This window comes from Ctenopharyngodon idella, chromosome 9, assembly GCF_019924925.1.
Source record: "Ctenopharyngodon idella isolate HZGC_01 chromosome 9, HZGC01, whole genome shotgun sequence".
In the NCBI taxonomy this organism is placed as follows: Eukaryota; Metazoa; Chordata; class Actinopteri; order Cypriniformes; family Xenocyprididae; genus Ctenopharyngodon; species Ctenopharyngodon idella.
Window position 1 is genome coordinate 34,123,961 of NC_067228.1, and position 20,376 is coordinate 34,144,336.

Here is a 20,376-nt window from a genome sequence, read left to right on the forward strand (position 1 = left end):
CACCGTGAGGACCCCGTGCCACAGACCAGCGTCTCGTTTGAAGTCCAAGACATTTGTTATAATCTCACCTATATAAGTGAGTAAAAATAACAGAAAACATTTTGAGGTATATAATGCAAAAAGCATTTATAAGAAATGCTGCTACCTACGTGACAGCAGCAAGTAAAACATCATAAATCAAATCTAAAGAATCTTTAACCCCTGATAACAGTTACATTTATAATAAAATCAAGTTTTAAAGGTGTATATAGAGGCAGAGAATAGGATAGCAGTGTGTTTACTGCGGTATCTGTTCTGTGTGGATTGTTAAGGGTTTCTGAGCAGTTATTTAGAGAGTGGAAGTGGGACACGCTAGACCTGCAGTGCCGGTCTCAGAAGAGCCGGTGTGTGTGTGTGTGTGTGTGTGTGTGTGATGTGTGTAAGTCGCACACACTCACCCTCTGTGTAGCCACAGGCCTGTGTGAGCGCATGACTGTGAGACAACATAGCCGAGTGAGACACGGTGATGCCCATGGTACTGCCCTCTTTACTGGTCTTATACTGTGTACAGAAAGAGAGACATACTGTCAGACGGACAGATAGACAGACAGACAGATAGACAGAGAGATAGAGAGATAGACAGACAGATAGATAGATAGACAGACAGACAGAGAGACAGATAGATAGATAGATAGATAGATAGATAGATAGATAGATAGATAGATAGACAGACAGACAGACAGACATGATAGATAGATAGATAGATAGATAGATAGATAGATAGATAGATAGATAGATAGACAGACAGATAGACAGACAGACATGATAGATAGATAGATAGATAGATAGATAGATAGATAGATAGACAGACAGACAGACATGATAGATAGACAGACAGACAGATAGACATGATAGATAGACAGACAGACAGACATGATAGATAGATATATAGATAGACAGACAGACAGACAGATAGACAGACAGACATGATAGATAGATAGATAGATAGATAGATAGATAGATAGATAGATAGATAGATAGATAGATAGATAGATAGATAGACAGACAGATAGACAGACAGACAGATAGACAGACAGACAGACATGATAGATAGATAGATAGATAGATAGATAGATAGATAGACAGACAGACAAATAGATAGACAGATAGATAGATAGACAGACAGACAGATAGACATGATAGACAGATAGATAGACAGACATGATAGACAGACAGAAAGACAGACAGACATGATAGACAGACAGACAGACAGACAGACAGATAGATAGATAGATAGATGTGCTTCTGACCTCTATGTATGCGATCTCATTGCTAGCGTCTCTCAGTGGAGGATGCCAGTCTTTAGGAGGCTTCACAACATGCTTTCCATCAGTAACAAACCACAGCAGTCGTGGCCAGCCTGTAAAAACATACACACACGTCATACCTGAGGCTAAGAAACAGCTCCATTAAATAAAGACAAATAACCCACCTTTAAAAGTGACAACTTCTCCGGTCTGTGCTTTGGGCAGACCCTTCTGACAGGCATCAGTGGTCAGGGCCAGAGTGACCCCACAGCTGCCCAACAGAAAGCCCACCTGCTGACTGCCTGCATCCTGATGAGGGACGAGAGACAGTGATCAATAGAACAGCTCTGCAGTCCACTCTCTCCCTCTCTGTCCTTCATCAACAACACAGCACTAAGAGATGGAGGTGTGTTATTGTGCCCTTCATTTGAAAGCATTAGCAGTCTCCATCAGGAACATCAGCTCTATTATTCAAAGCAAACACGCTTCAAAGCAGCTCACGAAATCTCCAGACAGGAGACAGTCAGCTCATTTACAGAAGAGGCAACTCTAGGTCTGAGTGACTGGTTATTCATGCATGCTCACACAGTACCGATGCATCTTTAATCATCAGTATACTCAAATCACTGAGGTCGATAAAAAGACAACAGCACTTATCTTTTGAATAGCAGTGTGTTTTTTTTTTATGCTCATACAATACAAAAGCCCAGCGTTTCCAGCTTTGGAAATGAAATGCTGGTTTTTAAGTATAGTAAAGAGAGTGATATGAGGACATCAGGGTGTCATATGGTGTATTATCCTGCAGGGGGCTCTAGTGACAGTGTTGTCTGTGCGCTGGTGTAGTGCTGATTAGCACCTTTCGAGTGAGTGGCACCTCTATGGGCACAGGCACCAGCTCTGCCAGCAGGCATCCATAAAACGCCACCATGAACATGACCGGATCATTGTTGGGGAACACAAGTGCAACCTGTGGAGACAGACACAATAGATTTATGGGTTAACTGCATTAAACCACTTGTGTTAATGTTGTTTACTGATACTTGTATTTGTATCAAGTCTTTTCTTCTGGCCCGTAACATCCAACACTTGGGTGTGTCACTAAGTGTTATTCTAGTATTATTTATATACTACACTCTAAAAAATGCTGAAAACCCAGTGATTGGGTTGTTTTAACCCAGCGTTTGGGTTAAACGTTTGCCCAACCTGCTGGATAGTTTTATTTAACCCAACTATTGTTTAAAAATGACTATATGGCTGGCTGAAAATGAACCCAAAATAGGTTGGAAATTAAAAATCAGACACATAATTACTAGAGGCTATTTATTTATTTATTTATTAATAAGTAATTTAATAAATGTTTATTGTTTCATTATTATTCATTAAACTTCTTAATAAATGTTCATTTATTAAACATATTAATAAAAGTTAATTTGCAACATATTTTGGGTTCATTTTAAGCAAGCAATACAGTAATTTTTAAACAATAGTTGAGTTAAATAAAACTACCCAGAAGCTTGAGTTAAACATTTAACCCAACCGCTGGGTTTGTCCATTTTCAACCCAACTTGGGTTGTTTTTAACCCAGCATTTCTTAGAGTGTATTATAATATTTATTATAAATTAACTTTTATTTTTACATTTTCAGTTGAATGTTTTTTTTGTAATTTTATTGTGTGCTTTTGTCATTTATTATTATTATTATTTAATATTTCTATTTAGCTTTAATTTATTTTTATTTCAGTTTTAGTTTTGGTCAGTTTAGTTACAGTAGTTGCAAATCAACATTTCTTGTTTAAGTTTTCATCAAGTTTTTTACAAATCTAATATTAATATTTTATTTTATTTCAAAATACATTTTTAATAGTTTTAGTTAAAGGTGCAATATGTAATATTTTCTGTCCGCTAGAGGCCTATTCAAAACAAATGCGTAGCTTGATGACGGCAAGTTTGAGCGCGGAATCTTGCGACATGTGGTCTTCACCTCAGCGGCCGGTAGAAAAGAATATCATATCAAATGCTGAGGGAAACCGAGGGTTAACGCGGGTATGACGCAATTGACAGGCGACTCCTCACACGTCCCGGAGCCTTGGTTAAAATTGCAATTCTCTCACGATTTACAAATAGTTGCAAACATTTGGGATATTGTAAGTACTCAAGTGAACAAAATATATAACACTGGCCTAGTGGTTTTTGGATATTTTACTGTAAAAATCTTACATATTGCAGCTTTAACAATAACAACACTGCGTCACTGCATGTTGATAAAGCTCAAACCGTTGGTTCACTGCTGCTCCAAAATGTGCTGACTGAGATGTGAGGTTTCAGTCAGAATTATTTAGTCTCAGACATGAAAATGTTTCATTTAAATTACATATTATGTTATTATTAAAATTAAAAATGGTAAAACTAAACATATCTAACTAGCAAGCTAACGTCTTAGCCTACTAGCTTACCTAAGTAGTTAGAAAACGTTTGTTTGATTAGCTTGAACATGATATCTTGGTAACATGCTATGTTTTTGAGAGAGGGAGAATGGGAATGAAATCATGCTTCACAGTACAACCATTTAAAAACCTTGTTCTGCTGCACTGACTGTGTGTTGGGTGAGTAGACAGTCCTCAAAGCCAAAGGAAATGGAAGAGAATTTCAAAATAAAAGACAACATAACAGAATCTAACCGTTACATAGCACTGTCCGCTTGTAACTGGTTAAACCAAGATAGAAAGTTAATGTGAGGTGTAAAGGAGGGTGATCGTGCATGATAAGCACACTCACTCGGTCTCCAGGCCGCAGCAGTGGTTCATTCCTGGTGCTCAGTTTGTTCAGCAGCGTATACGCAAGTTTCTGACTCCGCGTCCACAACTTCCCTATGAAAACATAATTATACACACAAACATTCAAACCTGCACTGTCTGTTCACTTAGCAATAAGAGTTCATTCATCATTACCAGAATAAACAAGCCAAATATACAGGATTACCCTCGTGAAACAGAAGTACACTTTAGCATACTTTTGAAAAGAGTACTTATAATGGAAATAATTAATATACTTAAGTGGGATCTCAATGCAATATTTTCAGACACTTAATTGCGATTAAATTAAATGTATTGTAGTTTAAACTTACATTAAATGCATTCCGCTGAACTTTAGCGTGTTTTTTGACCCTCTTAAGTAAGACTTAAGTATATCTTTAAATGTAATTTCATAATTACTTCTATTGTCTTTGAAATATGGTTAAAATTACTGCTGAATGAACTGACAGACATTTATGGTAAACTAAAATATACTTTAATGTCATTTCTACTGAAACTTGTATTGAATATATTAGTGATTACACATTTGTAATGATGTAGTTTCAATTTACTTTTAAAATAAGTTAACTTTACATGTAATATTGAATAACACACTACAGTTAAAAGTACTTTCCATGTGCTTCAGTATGTTAGTCAACACATCAAAATAAGTGTACTTCTTTAAAGCAAGACAAAAGATTATTCAAGCATAATAATTTACGATGTACTTTAAAATAAAACTTTTAATTTGACATTACAAAGTGAACTTTTTAAAAGAGTGTTAAGAAAGTGTGCTCTAAGTGCACTCAAGTGGCCTTTTATTTCATTATCTGCAAGTACAATTGCAAATGAAAAAATATACATTTAAGATCTGAAGTACACTTTGAAATTTAATACAATTGAGCGCACTTCTTTTTCACAAGGGTATATTAGCCAGATTTTGAACATGAACAAAAAATTCATTACAAATGAGTCTAGTTCAAGAAAGACGAGCCGAATCGTCTGTAAATTGTTTGTGAAACCTCTCTTAAGTATGTAAACCGTTGCATTCAGTTCAATGGGAAGTTCCTCATCTGTACCGTATGTCAGTGTGTAGACGGGTTTGCCGGCGTTGTCCAGTGCTGTGAGGCAGGGGCTCTTGGGATGTGTGGTCCCCCAGCGCTGTAAAGAGGCCAGTAATGATGGAGGCCAGTTAGTGACCACACCTAGCGGCTCCCCATTCAGGGCTCTCATCTCACCCCCCTCAGGTTTGGGCTGGTTCGGGTCTGGATGCTGGACTGTAGGGGACAAATACGACAAAGCGTATAGTGACTAATGTAAAGCTAATACCTCACCCTATGTGGTTTGCTTTATGCAAATAATCAAATTATTAATTTATTTAGATAACGTGCCCTTTTCCATGTTCATCTTTCTTTAGTGTGTAATGTTGCTGTTTGAGCATGAAAAAGGTAGTCTTAAGTTTTCTTCTGGGAATGAACACGTCACAATATTCCTCATTTAAATCATTCAGAATAAAGGGGCGGAGCCTGGTTGAGTTAGTCAGTAGTGTGTTGAAACTGGTGGTTATGGTAAGGGGCGGGACATTTTCCCAACACATTCAAAGCGCTTGACCAATCACAACACGCTGCTCCAGTCGACCAATCAGAGCACACTGAGCTTGGCCAGAATGAGCTGCAATGTGGATCAGAAGACTTAGTCAAAAGCCTGGCTATATGAGGCTATATGTATCCCAAGAGGGGAGGGAGAGAAATAGGATGAGGATGGAGGTAGAGAGGTAGAGATAGATGCACTGCAACATGCTCAGTGAAAAATAAATACAAGATGGTGAACAAAGCTAGAATGCCAATTATAAATAAATGCATACTAATCAATACTTCTCATATAGTTCAGTCAGTATAAATAAAAATCACTAATTTTCTCCTATATGTATTTTATTATTGTATTGTATACTTTATTAGAGCAACACACTGATGTCAAAATCTATCGAAATCACTAACATGTTGAGTCTCCTGTTTATATAGAGCGTTCAGAATCAGTCTTTTATAAGGTTTCATTATGGATTCTGCCTTATACTGTATGTCGCTCACTAATAGAGTTTATGTGTGAGAGTAATTTTAAATGTCACTAAACACTGATCCATCTCAGGGTGACTTATGTGTCCTAAAGATGAGATGTGACACGGCTTTAAATAGATTTGATTGATTTCGTGTGTCTGGAACAGAAAGAGAAAGAAAAACAGATAGACAGAGAGAAAGAGAGAGAGAATATAAAGAGAAGATGCTGCTTCTAGAGAATATGAAAGAGTATTTCTCAGTATGTGTAAGAAAGGGCTGAACAAGTGAACAAAGGGGGAGGTGAGATTGATGCATTCTCAAACATTTTAAACAACTATAATAACCCTCAAATAGTTTGCAGACCACTGTACTAGAGACTGACCACAGAAAAGGCTGAATAAATTGAGTACTACATACTGCACACTACAATCTGGTCATATGGATAAGTAAGCTAAAAAAAAAAAAAAAAAAAAAAAAAACCCTGTACAAAAGTTCAGGTCTTTTTTTTTTTAATGTGTAGGTACTGTACACAGAGTGTTTATTTAGCATGTAATAAAAATCCCATTCATTTTCTGAGAAATTGACTTTAGCATTGTTGGCAGAGGCTATTTACACACTGACTCTCGGAGAGGTGTTTATTGTAAATAAAAATTAAGAAAGTGTTTGGAAAGTGGATATAAAGTGCCTATATACAGTATGTATTTAATAGTGGGAATACAATGTTTATCGGGTAGGGTGAGGGGTCGGTGTAGGGATGGGCTTTAGGTACAGGGACAAGTAAGGCAGCATCAATTTATGATTTTAATAAATAAAATCATAGACACTGAATATACTGTTATTATTGTATACTGTTTTATAATGTACTACAATACACTGATGTGCAAATAGTATCTGCCACTATTTGAACTAAGTATAAATAGCATCTATCTCTCTGCCTTTAAAATAGCTGTTTTTTTTAGTATATAGTAAAATGTCATTTGTTCCTGTGATCAAAGCTGAATTTTCAGCATCATTACTCCAGTCTTCAGTGTCACATGATCCTTCAGAAGTCATTCTAATATGATGATCTGCTGCTCAAGAAACATTTATTGTGTACAATTGTACAAAATATTTGTGTACAATATATTTTGTTCAGGATTCTTTGATGAATATAAAGTTCAAAAGAACAGCATTTATTTGAAATATAATCTTTTGTAACATTATAAATGTCTTTACTGTCACTTTTGATCGATTTAATGCATCCTTGCTGAATAAAAGTATTAATTTCTTTAATTTCTTTTCAAAAAAATAAAAATAAAAATTCTTACTGACCCCAAACTTTTGAACGGTAGTGTATAATGTTACAAAAGCTTTGTATTTCAGATAAATGCGGTTCTTTTGAACTTTCTATTTATCAAGGAATCCTGAAAAAAAAGTACACAACTGTTTTCAACATTAATAATAATCATAAATGTTTCTTGAGCATCTAATCATATTAGAATGATGTCTGAAGGATCATGTGACACTGAAGACTGGAGTAATGATGCTGAAAATTTAGCTTTGCATCACAGGAATAAATTACTTTATAAAATATATTCAAACAGAAAACAGTTATTTTAAATTGTAATAATATTTCACAATATTACTGTTTTTACTGTATTTTTAATTAAATAAAAGCAGCCTTGGTGAGCAGATGAAACTTCTTTTAAAAACATAAAAAATCTTACCGATTCCGAACTGTAGTGTATATGTGAATGTTTTGTAATAAACTTATATAATTCTACTCTATGATGCTCCATAGGACAGAACCACAGATGTCTGAGGAGAAACACTGATTTACAGTATATCAAGGAGGAGAATAAAGTAAGTGTGACTGAACCTGTCCGATAATAAAACAGACGCTGTTGGTGCTAAACAAGAAAATCATGAAGCTTTTCCAGATGAATACATCCCCTCACAGTGACACACACACATCAGAAATAACCTTTACCCTTAACATGGCTGCCTTATTCAGATGTATTGTTTGTCATTTTCCTGTCTCCTGGGTCAGTAGCTTCTTTTTGAAAGCATTTTTTGGGGGCTAAATCACAAAAGGCTATGAGCAAGGATTTCAGAGATGCCTATTGAATTCAATCAAGTGTAAATGCCAATTCACAAGTTCATATTTTCATATAATCCATGTGTGAGATGAAAGTAAATATAATTGGCCTGCGTTCTGTGATAGAGGGCTTGAGCACGACACACGGCTCGAGTTATAAAGGCTCCCCAGAATACTAAAAAAAGATTTTTACGTTCTCTGAAGAACATGTAAGTGTTGGTGACTGGTCATTTAAACCTCGGTATCACAATGCTAGGTCAGTTACTAGGGTATTCTTAAGCAGGTACTAAGGTGTTGTGAGCAGTTTTTAGCACAATTCTATGTGGCTGCAAATCAAGTATGGTGACACAGACACACTGCTGTGAGCATGTAAGATATGCTGCTGTTAGGGCTGTCAAAAGTACAGACTTCGGTGATGAAAGCAGCATTTCCTCTAGCATTTTGAGCGCGGTTGAGAGGATTCTTAACCACCTCTGATTGGCCATTGTGTTCACGCACTCAACAGAAATGTCTGTGATTGGCTACAATGATCAACGCTTCGAAAACACGTTGTAAACAGACATCTTTGATGCTCTTCACCAAGCGCTTACACAGATACACACAGGAGCATCTGAAAGCAGGCATCTATCAGCTGATATATTAGGGATTCACTGACCGACGCCTGCTTTCAAACGCTCCTGTGTGTATCTATGTAAGCTTTTGGTGAAGAGCATCAAAGATGTCTGTTTACAACATGTTTTCAAAGTATTGATCATTGTAGCCAATCATAGACATTTCTGTTGAGCGCGTGAACACAATGGCCAATCAGAGGTGTTTACGAATCCGCTCAACAGCTAGGGGTAAATGCTGGTATCATCACATTTTTAAAATTTCAGCTCCTGCTGCATAAATAGTCACACATAAATCCTGTAGCAGATTTAGGCAGGTGGAGCTGGGGAGGTGGAGGGGTTCAGAGGAACTCTGATAGCGCTGCAGGACCAGCTTACAGCAAACACTGAACCAGACTATTTGAATGTTGAGCAAGCAATCTCATTGGCTGCAGGATCAGCAGAGGCCAATCAGCTTGTGCCATGTGGTAATGATGTGAATGTTAGCAGATTGCATGTAAAGGGCCTATCAGCCTGCGGCATCTAGAGTTTCATGACTGAACTAGATATTTCTAAATGTTATGAACCTACCGTCCAAAAGTTCCTCGAAATCATCAACAAAGAACTCTCGTAAAGGGGGTCTCTTTGGCCTTTTCAGTGTATTTAGGAGCTGCTGAATCTTGGAGGACACTCGACTGTTGACTGGAACGCCTTTAGACAGAGATAGTGTCAGGAGAAGACGGGACAAAGAGAAAGAGATGGAGAAGATGAGATAAAAAAGCAGGGAAAGGTCACTGTGAAAGGACGCTGAGGACAGTTTCACACAACAGCCTGTCAGTCAGTGTAAGGCTGTATGCCCATGGGGTTGGTTGAGATGGTACTGAGCGCGCTCAGTCGAGACACCTGACCCAGCGCATCAGAGACTGCTCGACTCTGATTGAGGCAGCTGGACTCGCACTGCCTAGCAACAAGCCGCTGCCCGGCTACCCATCTCATCAGCCATTCATGAGCTTTCTGCTCAAAGAGTCCGTCTGAGCTTTCAATATGTGCTTCACGCGGGCTTTAGGATTATTACAGTTTACATAGATTAAAGTCCATTCACATGAAACACAGGGACAAAAGACGCAATGAATAAGTTAATACATGTTAAACAATATCACAAGAGCACCAGGGTGATTCTAGTAAGCGTTGCAAACCATGTCTGAGCAATCTCCCAATTAAATAAAAAATACAATTAAAAAATTGGGGAAATTGTAAATATAAATAAAGTCCTCTAGAAGAAACCTTTGAGAAGAAATCTCAAAGGTTTGAGGAACATCTCAGCTGATTTATAACAATTAGAACAGAATCACCCATCGAATGTCTCTGTCCAGGTAAACACAGGCTTTCACACGACTGAGAGAAGAGAACAGAACCATACATGAAAACAAAACATCATCTTCACATGATGAATCCACCCTTTCATTTCTCTGATAAACGTCTGGCTGTGATTCCACAGAGAGATGGATGTGTCATGTATATATGTATGACTGAGACGCTCTCTGACGTTTTATTGTCATGAGACACCTGAGCCTCAGCCGCTGTCTGTCTGTGTCTCACTCACTCTTGCACTCTGAGACTGTGCTCAAGTACCCACAATTCACTGCAGGACCCGCTGAGGCCAATTACTGTAACACCTCCCCAAACACACAACCTTCCTGCTATTTAGTTAAAGAATAATTCCTCTCAAGTGAGCATAATCTCTACATGACTACTGTTATTGTGCCTCATAAATGTCCTTAAGCCATATTAACCCATTATTAAACACAGTAATCACACACTATGATACTGTGACTAATCTGCCATTTACATGCTTGTATTCACCATCAAATAAGTATCAAAATATACTACTTTTCGACATGATGGTATGATAATACCATGTTTTAACATACATTATACCATGGTAACACTGTGGTATTCTTTGAAGCACTATGTAATGAAGGTATTCAATCTATAGGCCTGCGATGATAATTATATCAGAGTACCATGGTATAAGTGCCATTACCATTTTATGGCCACAATCATTTAAAGAGTACTAAAAGGTTATTAATGTAGAGTTATGTAGAGTACATTTCATATAAAGAAAACAGTCAAATGTGGTCCAACACACTGTCAAAAAGCACAGAGCATAATATAACTTAGATGCCAAATGCCAGAACCATTTGACAAACAACCAAATTATCTCATCATTTACTTAAACACGAGCTTTCCCTTGTGAAAAAGAATTGAATTGTACTTGCAGATTACATAATATTAATGAAAAAAAAGACAAGTGTGCTTAAGAGTAGTGCGACTACGATTCTTGACACACTTACGTTTTGTAAATTAAAAGTTTCTTTTAAAGGCACAGTATGTAAGTTTGGCCACTAGAGGTCGCTCATTCAAAACAAAGGCGTAGTTTTATTAAAGTTACTACGGTATGAAGCAGGACGGGTCGAGAGCCGGGGACATTTTACACTACTGTTTTTATTATGCTTATATGACGCAGTTGGTCGCTCCTTTTGTTAGTTGTTTATTGTATGATTAAAATATGTTTAATGTCCGCCTCCTTCTTCCCTGAACTTGTTTGATATTTTATATTAACATTATTTTATTTCATTCTAATGAAACAGCCACGAGTGCTGGATTACTACTTCTACAGGTCACTTTATTTGACAAAATAAAAGTGTGAGGCAACACAGCGCTGTTTTACTTGGTCAAAACAATCACACTAAAAATACATTTGAGTGTGTTGAAAGTTATGTTAACGTTACTCTGTGCGTTCACTTGGCGGCTGGTATGGCTTGTGTTGCTAAATGGATGCATGCAGTTAATTTTAAAATGTATTGTATGCTGCAGAAAATGCTGTATTACTGTTATACATAACATATAACAAATATATAGCATTTTTTCTAGTGGTTTTTGGATATTTTAATCCAAAAATCTTATATATTGTGCCTTTAAAGTACATTTGAGATCATTATGTTTAATCTTTTCTCATGCTTTAAAGAAGTACACTTATTTTGATGTGTTGACTAACATAATTTTAACTGTTTTGTGTTCAAAATTTATAGTTAATATTTGAAATGTACTAAATTGCAACTTCATCATTACAAATGTGTAATTACAAACATTTAAATACATGATATACAAGTTCAATAGAAATGACATTAAAATATATTTTAGTTTACAATAAATGCTTGCCAGAAGTACTTAAGTCACACTTAAATAAGCACTTTAAAGTTCAACTATAAGTGGATTTAATATACATTTAAACTTACATTTAATCACAGCTAACATGCGATTAAGTGTCTGGAAACATTACATTCAGTTTACACTTAAGTATATTCTTTTCAAGTATATTATTTCCATAATAAATACAAAAAAAAAAAAAAATTATATATATAAAAGTATACTTCTTTTTCACAAGAGTGTTGTATTTGAGAAATTTCAATAACTTCCTGTGTAATGCTTTGTTTATAACAGTACTCAAGTCATACTGCAAAACCTATTATGAATGCTATGAAAAGACCTTGAAAGAATAAATAACATTAAAAAGACAAAAAGAGACACATTAGGAGGAAATATTTTTCTTGTGATCATAATTAGGCAGACGGTGTTCGACACAGGTGACAGCTGAGACACAGATGCACAGAGACACCAGGAGGAGGGGCAGAGTGAAATAAACGTGTATAAATACCATCCGTGGCCTCCTCATCTCCCCTGTCAGTGCCTGAAGAAGAGAAAACCTGAATAAACACGCATGTTCATCACAGCACTGCTTCTATAGAGCTGAGGCCACTCAAACTGAGCATGACAGAGCATTTTTTTTTTTTAACCATCACCAAATAGTCATCCTTCCCAGAACTAACACACCACAGCAATTGGTAGAAGTGAGGACAAGAAAGCAGGTTAATCATGATCCTGAAGTGACATTCAGCTCTATGTCTTAAAGGGACAGTACACCTAAAAATGAAAATCAACGAGTCATCATCTACATATGCTAATTTCACTCAAAAAGCACTATATGATTTTCCCCTTATTCTTTCCAGGGTGTTTTTTGTCATATAATGAAAGTGGATGGGTATCAAAATTCATTGGTTCTCAATGATATTATCAGCGCTAGGTTTGAATGTGTGGAAGAGAAAATGAGATTGTATTTTGCACTGGCATGCGGGTGTGCAGATGATGACAGCATTTTCATTTTTAGTGGACTATTCCCAACAGACATTAAAGGGATAGTTCACCAAAAAATGAAAATTCTGTCATCATCAACTCCCCCTCAAGTTGTTCCAAACCTGTATGAATTTCTTTGTTCTGCTGAACACAAAGGAAGATATTTTGAAAAATGTGGGAAACAACAATTCTGGGGCACCATTGACTTCCATAGTATTTTTTTCCTACTATGGAAGTCAACGGTGCCCCAAAGCGGTCTGGTTTCAAACTTTCTTCAAAATATCTTCCTTTGTGTTCAGCAGAAGAAAGAAATTCATACACGTTTGGAACAACTTGAGGGTGAGTAAATGATGACAGAATGTTCATTTTTTGGTGAATTATCCCTTTAACTGTAAATGCATCTCATTAGCTCTGATACAAAGCCTCCAGCTTTGGAGAGAAAAAAAAAGGAAGATCCAGAATATTGGATACGTTGACAGAAATTAGAAAAGTATGTTACGTCCTGTGAAACAGAAGTACACTTTAGCATACTTTTAAAAAGAGTACTTGGAGTACTGTGGAAATACTTCACTTTAAAGTAATACACTTAAGTGTGAACCGAATTTAATGATTTCAGACACTTAACTGCATGATACTTTATTCTAGATTATATTTATACTAAATGCAATCAGCTGAACTTTAGAATGCTTTTTTGACCCACTTAAGTAGGACTTAAGTACATCTTTATATGTAATTTCACAATTACTTCTATTATCTTTGAAATATGGTTAAAGTTACTGATGAATGAACTAACAAGGATTAAGATAAACTAAAATATACTTTAATGTCATTTCTATTGAAACTTGTATGTCATGTGTTTAAATATGTTTGCAATTACACATTTATAATGATGAAGTTGCAATTCAGTGCATTTAAAATATATTAACTTTAAATTTAATATTGAATAACTCGGTTCAAATTAAAATCAAGTATGTCAAAATAAGTGTACTTCTTTAAAAAATAATGATTTCAAATATACCTTAAAGTAAAATGTTTAATTTGACATTATTACAAAGTGTACTTTTTAAAAGTGTACTTAAGTGTGTTAAGAAACAGTCATGAAAGTGTCTCAATTTAAGTGCTCTTAAGTGGCCTTTTATTTCATTAGTATTATATTATTCTTAAGTACAATTTTATAAAAAAAAATATACTTTTAACATTTGAAGTGTTAAGTGCACATTCAATACAATTAAGCACACTTCTTCTTGACAAGGGACCTTAAGTTTATTTGTGCTTTATAAACTATTTTTAGAATATTGTTCTAATATCTTAGCAACATTAGAACTAGTTCCATGCAGCTAGCATGCTTCTTTAGGAGGTGCTGCCTAGCGAGGCAGATTGGAACAGAGCTAAAAACACTGTGTGCTTAAGTGTGAAAAAAGTTTCTAAAAACACAAATCAGTCAGTTTGAATGTCTGGATGCAGTAGAGTGAGAGTTGTGAGGAGAGATGACATGACATTCCCTCTTTCTCACAGGAAAGAGAAGTGTGTGACAGGAGGATGCTCACCGTCGGCGGTCTCCAGGACGCTGGTGTGTGTGTATCCGCGTGGAAGCCCTCGCACCGATGCCACCTGTGGACGCTCCGCATGCACCGAGCGCTCCGACAGGCCTGTCACATCTGGCGGCGCGCTGTGGTTGTCTGTCATGAGGTGCCAAAGGTCAAAGGTGAGTGGAGGTCAAAATACAGAAATGCATGGTGGAGTGTTCTGTGATCAAACCCATGATAAATTATAATATTGATAAGACATTTAAGAAGCTGTGCAGGATGATGGGTGGCGTGGGATGACAGTGAGTGAACTGAACTGGGATTACAGCAGTGAAACAGCCAAACAAACTCAACTAACACCACCATGACTGTGTCTGTCTGACCAGATGAACACACTATTTGTCCTAAACTGAATGCAAGGTAATAATTCCCTTGTGTTAAGAGAAGCACACTTTAGCATATGTATTATGGAAATAATATACTTTTAAGTGTGAACCGAATGTAATGTTTTCTGACTCTTAATTGCATGTTGAATCCAATTAAATGTAGTTTAAATTTATATTAAAGGCAATCAGCTGAACTTTAGCGTGCTTTTTGACCAAACTTAAGTAGGACTTAAGTACATCTTTATATGTAATTTCATAATTACTTCTATTGCCTTTGAAATATGGTTAATGTTTACTGACAAGCATTTATGATTTATAGTTTATCATTTCTATTGAAACTTGCCATGTATTTAAATATACTTGTAATTACAGTACACATTTGTAATGATGAAGTTGCAATTTACATTTAAAATAAATTAACTTTAAATGTAATGTCGAATAACACACTACAGTTAAAATGAGAATCAAGTACTTTCCATGTGCTTTAGTATGTTAGTCAACACATCAAAATAGATAGATTATTAAACAATAGATTATTAAAACTTAATGATTTAAAATGTACTGAAAAGTGATTTATTTCATAAATATATTATCTGTAAGTACAGTTTTTTAAAAATATACTTTTATGATTTGAAGTACACTTACAAGTGCATATTCCATACAATTACAATAAGTGCACTTCTTTTTCACAAGGGTTAGTGCACTCCAAATCTAAGAAAATATGCACAAAATATTTCCAGTGCTTTTTCAGGTAATATTGCCCACAATTCCTTGCAAATGAAAGAGAAGTAGTAGTGCTTTTTCCCATTTTTAATTAAAGACAAATGCGAAGGCCATTCCATTTTTAACTGCATGAATCTTAAAGTTAAGTTATACTGAATTTAAAAGTAATGAATTTAGAATTTGATGACATAGCATGTCCCAAAATTGTCTTACTATGCACTAAAAGTATGTACTTTTAGCACATACTTTTACTGTATATTATATATATGTAAGCCTTGGTTTCTATTTCTGATATAAGTAGACCTGCCTGCCATGAAATCTCATTGCACATGGAATAAAACATCACATATGCTCTGATTAGCTGTGTTTTTGTTGCTTAACACTTGACTCCTTTCCCTGTCATCTCTCTTCCTAATTCCATGAAGTGTTCACTGTCCATCTTATTCTAAACACCCAACAGAAGAGCTTTATACTCATATATATAGTGAACTTCCACACTATTAACCAACGAGCAGCTGTTTTGCGTTTAATCTTGGCTCTTGCGGCTGGGATTGTCTGGCAGGCCGTGTTAGAACAGTGGATCCACAGAGCGACTCTGACACTGTGTGAAATCTGAGGTTATTTACAGTCAGCGCCCAGGGCCTTCAAGGGCAGAGAGGCAGAAAAAGAGGGTGAAAGAAAGAGGAGGAGATGAGAGAGAAGGAGATATAGTGGGAATGCAAATGTTTCTAAGCAGAACTGAGTAAAGTGAATATGTTCTGCAGTTATTATATTACTCACTCTCATGCCATTCAAAACTCATATGACTAAGTTTGAAGATGTTTCATTCTGTTCTAGTTCATACATTGAAAGCAAACAAAAACCAGGCAAAAAAGGGCCATGAAAGTAGTCCATATGACTCTGCACAACCATGAATGAGGTTTGAGGCCAGTACTTTAATACTAATATAGGTAATATACAGTAAAATAAACTTTAATTTAACAACAAAAGATGTACATGACTGATATATATAAAAAAAAAAAACATAAAATGAGTCACACATGGAATTATTGGAATTGTCACATGTATGTTCAGTTTTCATTGTGATGTGTTTCTAGTTAGCTTCTCAGTTTGTTTAATTAGATCAGTCATCCTCGTTCCCCACCTGTCTGTCTCCATAGAAACTGATTTTGATTAGAGTATTCTGTTCAGATGTATTGAGTTTAATTATCTCGTCAGCTCCTTTGTTTGCTCTTGGATATAAGCCCTCTGTTTTAGTTAGTTCCTCGTCTTACATTGTTTAACATCAGGTTGTATGTTGTGGTTTCCTTCGAGTAAATCTCCTGTTTATTGTTTTCATTATTAGATTAAAGATCTGTTTGAGTACCTCATGAGTCCTGCACTTCTTCTACAGCATTATTTCATATTTTTAGGGTATTTTATGGTACTAAATTATATTTATGCAGTAGATATAATCCATTTATTCACTTTTTGAGCATGAACCTGAAAATGAAATTTCCAACTGAAACTGTCATAAATCTTGAATGCTTTGGAGAGAGCAACAGACTTCAGTTTGGTCTCTTTTTAAAGATGACACTTGGCAGATTATTGCTGAAGTGAAAAAAGTTTTAAAAAGTGAACTTAAAAAAAAAGCTATGGAATTTTATCTTTATTGTTATATGAAAAATGCACAAAATTACTATTTTCAATTTGTATATGAAGTTTATATATTTTCCAAAACACGTTTTACTGTAAAACTGTGTGAAAATCAAAGCCATAAATCTAAAGAAGCTGTGTTACAAATTTGACGTTGATATCTTAAAAAATGAGCTTTCAGTAAGATTTTGTTTGACCGCAGTACCAAATGCTTTCACTAGATGAAATTCGTCTCCAATTCATTTCCAATGAGGTCATTTTGACCATTAGGGAGGACCGTGACTATTTTTTTCAGGACCATTTAAACTTTTTGAATCATGTCTATGTTTTTTTTTTTTTTTTTTTTCACATAGCACGTGCCAAATCCTTTACCAAGTTTCGTACCATTCCGATAAAGTAAAAAATTATATATACTGTATATATATATAAAAATGTAACACTTTTTGGTTAAAAATGTCTGAAGATCACCAGAGGAATAACAGTATTTTCCTTTAAAATGACATGAAATGTAAGGTTAGATCTATTACAGTTTTTCCCCATATATAGTACGGGAACTTACACTTTTTTTACAGTGTTGGAATATAGTGCTGTGTTGAGTTAAAGTATAAATCTAAGTTGTGTGGATTTTTTGTCTGTGCTTTTTGTAGAGCTTGACACAAAAATCTCATTTACTTTCAATGTAAATCACACAGCAGCCGAAACATTCTCACAAAACATCTCTTTGTGTGCTTAACTATGAAAATCATCATGTTTGGAACGATATGAGAGTGAGTACTGCCTGAAATATTCCTTTAACAGGGTTTATTACCGGCGAATGTTGCCAAAAATGATTATTTCAAAGCAGTACTGGAACCTGCTCCATTTGCATGTCAAACTAACAAGGCCAGTGCTGGCTTTATCTGCACAGATTGGCTTCAGGACCCTAAAGATATGCCAGTGAAACAGTTAAAAATCATGTAAGCATGCAGCCAGAACATTCAGAAGCAAGATTTTATCATCAGCCGCAGAGCAGTAAAGTGCTATAAACAGAAGCATGTCATCTATCGAGACAAATGTAGGATCTGTTCTTTTGTTCTGAAGGCACTGAGCTGTAACAGAAACAGCAAAAGCACGCTGATGATTCTGACTCAGGAATAAGACAGGGTTATCAGGATCGCTGGTCTAGTGCACTAACATACAGTACAGTATCTGTTCACCAGCAGCCTTCACTTCTTAAGAGCACTACTGTTCAGAAGTTTGGGGTCAGTATATGATTTTTTAATGTTTTTGAAAGAAGTCTCTTCTGCTCACCAAGGCTGCATTTATTATGCAGACTATTCCTTTCAGCAGCATCTGAAACACCACACATCCTGGTCTTTTAGCAGATTTTAGAAGACATATAACATCTTAAAAGAGAGGATATGAAGAAGGGTTAGTGTGAGTACTGACCTAGCTGTGTGTGAGCCATGAGGTCGGCCAGCACGGTCGCCGCTGAAGCAGAGGTGGTGTTCGTGGCGTGATGGGCTCTTCCTCCGGGGTGGGATGAGGTGGAGGAGGCGGACGATGATGTGGACGAGCCCTGGATGACTCTGTTAAACCAGTGCTCCACGCTCGGGTGTGCCTGGTACGGAGACGAGGATGCGATCCGTCCCTGCCGGCGCAGCGAGCCCTCGTCTTCTGATGCTGAGGAAGTGTCTGTGAGCGCAAGAGAGCGGGACTGATGGTCAGGTGAAGTTATCATACTGACATACAATGGCATCCAAAGATAAAGGACACCTAAATCACAATTACAAACGTCCTAATGACAGAATGTCAAGCATCATTGGCACTCAAAGCTCCTCTTTTCTTCATCAGGGTCTTTTAATCATGATTTTCTATGGCTGTATGAAGTCAGTTCTGCTCAAGTTCATAGCAGAGAATCACTTTAACTATTAACCTGATCCAATAATGTGTTACATTTCTTTCTGTCTTCATTTTGAACAATATATATTTATTGTTTTATCATTTCAGGGCTAACAATCTTTTAAATGGAGCTTGAAAAAGGCTTGAAAAGTGTTTCATCTCTTTAAAAGCAGAGGCTCTGTTCTTTCTTTTGATATACTGCATTAAATTAAACAAACAAACAAAGAGTTTTATTCTAGCTTCATGCAGAATTTCATTCTGTTCTTTATCAACAATGTGGGTAAATTTAATAAAAAAAAGCAACATTTTGAGCAAAAAGCTGAAGAATTGTGTATTTTTTTTTTTTTCAAAGACCACAATGTGCATAAGCAATGCTTCTATAACTTGTTTCTGCTTCTTCTTCTTCTCCTGTGTTTTGATCTAGAGATTTTGTACTCTTTCAGAAGATGCATTTAGTGCCCCCTACTGTATAACAGTGAAAACATAGCAAGCCAGAAAATTCTGTCAATGGCGGGGAAAGAGTTAAATGCAACTTGGTTTGATATTTTGTCATCTAATGTAATGAACTGCCCTACATTTTTAAGTGTGACTTAATCATTGGGGCCACTGTACTCTAAAAAGTCTTCAAAATAAAATCATTAACACTTTAGTTTAGGGTCCAATTCTCACTATGAACTAGTTGCTTATTAGCATGCATATTACTAGAATATTGGCTGTTATTAGTACTTATAAAGCACATATTAATGCCTTATTCTGCATGACCATATTCTACATCCCTTAATCCTACCTAAACTTAACAACTACCTTACTAACTATTAATGAGCAGGGATTAGGAGTTTATTGAGGCAAAAGTGAGAACTGGACCCTAAACTAAAGTGTGACCAAAAAATCTACCCAAAGCTTCCATCATAAACATCAGGAGGACTAATATATGATCATTATGGAAGAGAAAGTAAAAGCGTCTGTTCTCAGTCCAGACCGAAATATGACTTTGATGAGATCTGCCGGGGGAAAATACATATGATGTAATGCTCATGTGGTCAGAAACGGAGCATGTGAGGCCTGCAGTTATGGTAACACATGACTGCATCATTTCCCTATTATAAATACATTCGTTACGCCATAGAAAATAACAGATGTCCGCCAATTAATGAATAAAATATGTCACATAGCTAAACCATCTGTACTATTTTATCACGCAAACTGCGTGCTGTGGTGTAAAAAAGTGTAACAAC

General features: G+C 36.0%; 1 protein-coding gene across 10 annotated transcripts in view; it reads right to left on the reverse strand.

Moving 5' to 3' along the window:
* dip2a (disco-interacting protein 2 homolog A) overlaps positions 1-20,376 on the reverse strand; it is a 152,176-nt gene that overhangs the window by 22,687 nt on the left and 109,113 nt on the right. For 6 of the 10 annotated variants that reach the window (XM_051906673.1, XM_051906671.1, XM_051906668.1 and 3 more), the window contains 11 exons: positions 18,689-18,934; positions 14,538-14,669; positions 12,515-12,547; positions 9,388-9,507; positions 5,158-5,355; positions 4,062-4,153; positions 2,143-2,253; positions 1,472-1,595; positions 1,290-1,399; positions 438-540; positions 4-68 (listed from right to left, as the gene is read on the reverse strand). In XM_051906673.1, coding sequence (XP_051762633.1) covers positions 4-68; positions 438-540; positions 1,290-1,399; positions 1,472-1,595; positions 2,143-2,253; positions 4,062-4,153; positions 5,158-5,355; positions 9,388-9,507; positions 12,515-12,547; positions 14,538-14,669; positions 18,689-18,934 — 1,334 coding nt within the window. The remainder of the gene's footprint in view (positions 1-3; positions 69-437; positions 541-1,289; positions 1,400-1,471; positions 1,596-2,142; positions 2,254-4,061; positions 4,154-5,157; positions 5,356-9,387; positions 9,508-12,514; positions 12,548-14,537; positions 14,670-18,688; positions 18,935-20,376) is intronic. The other 4 variants (XM_051906669.1, XM_051906677.1, XM_051906672.1 and 1 more) reach the window with 2 other exon arrangements.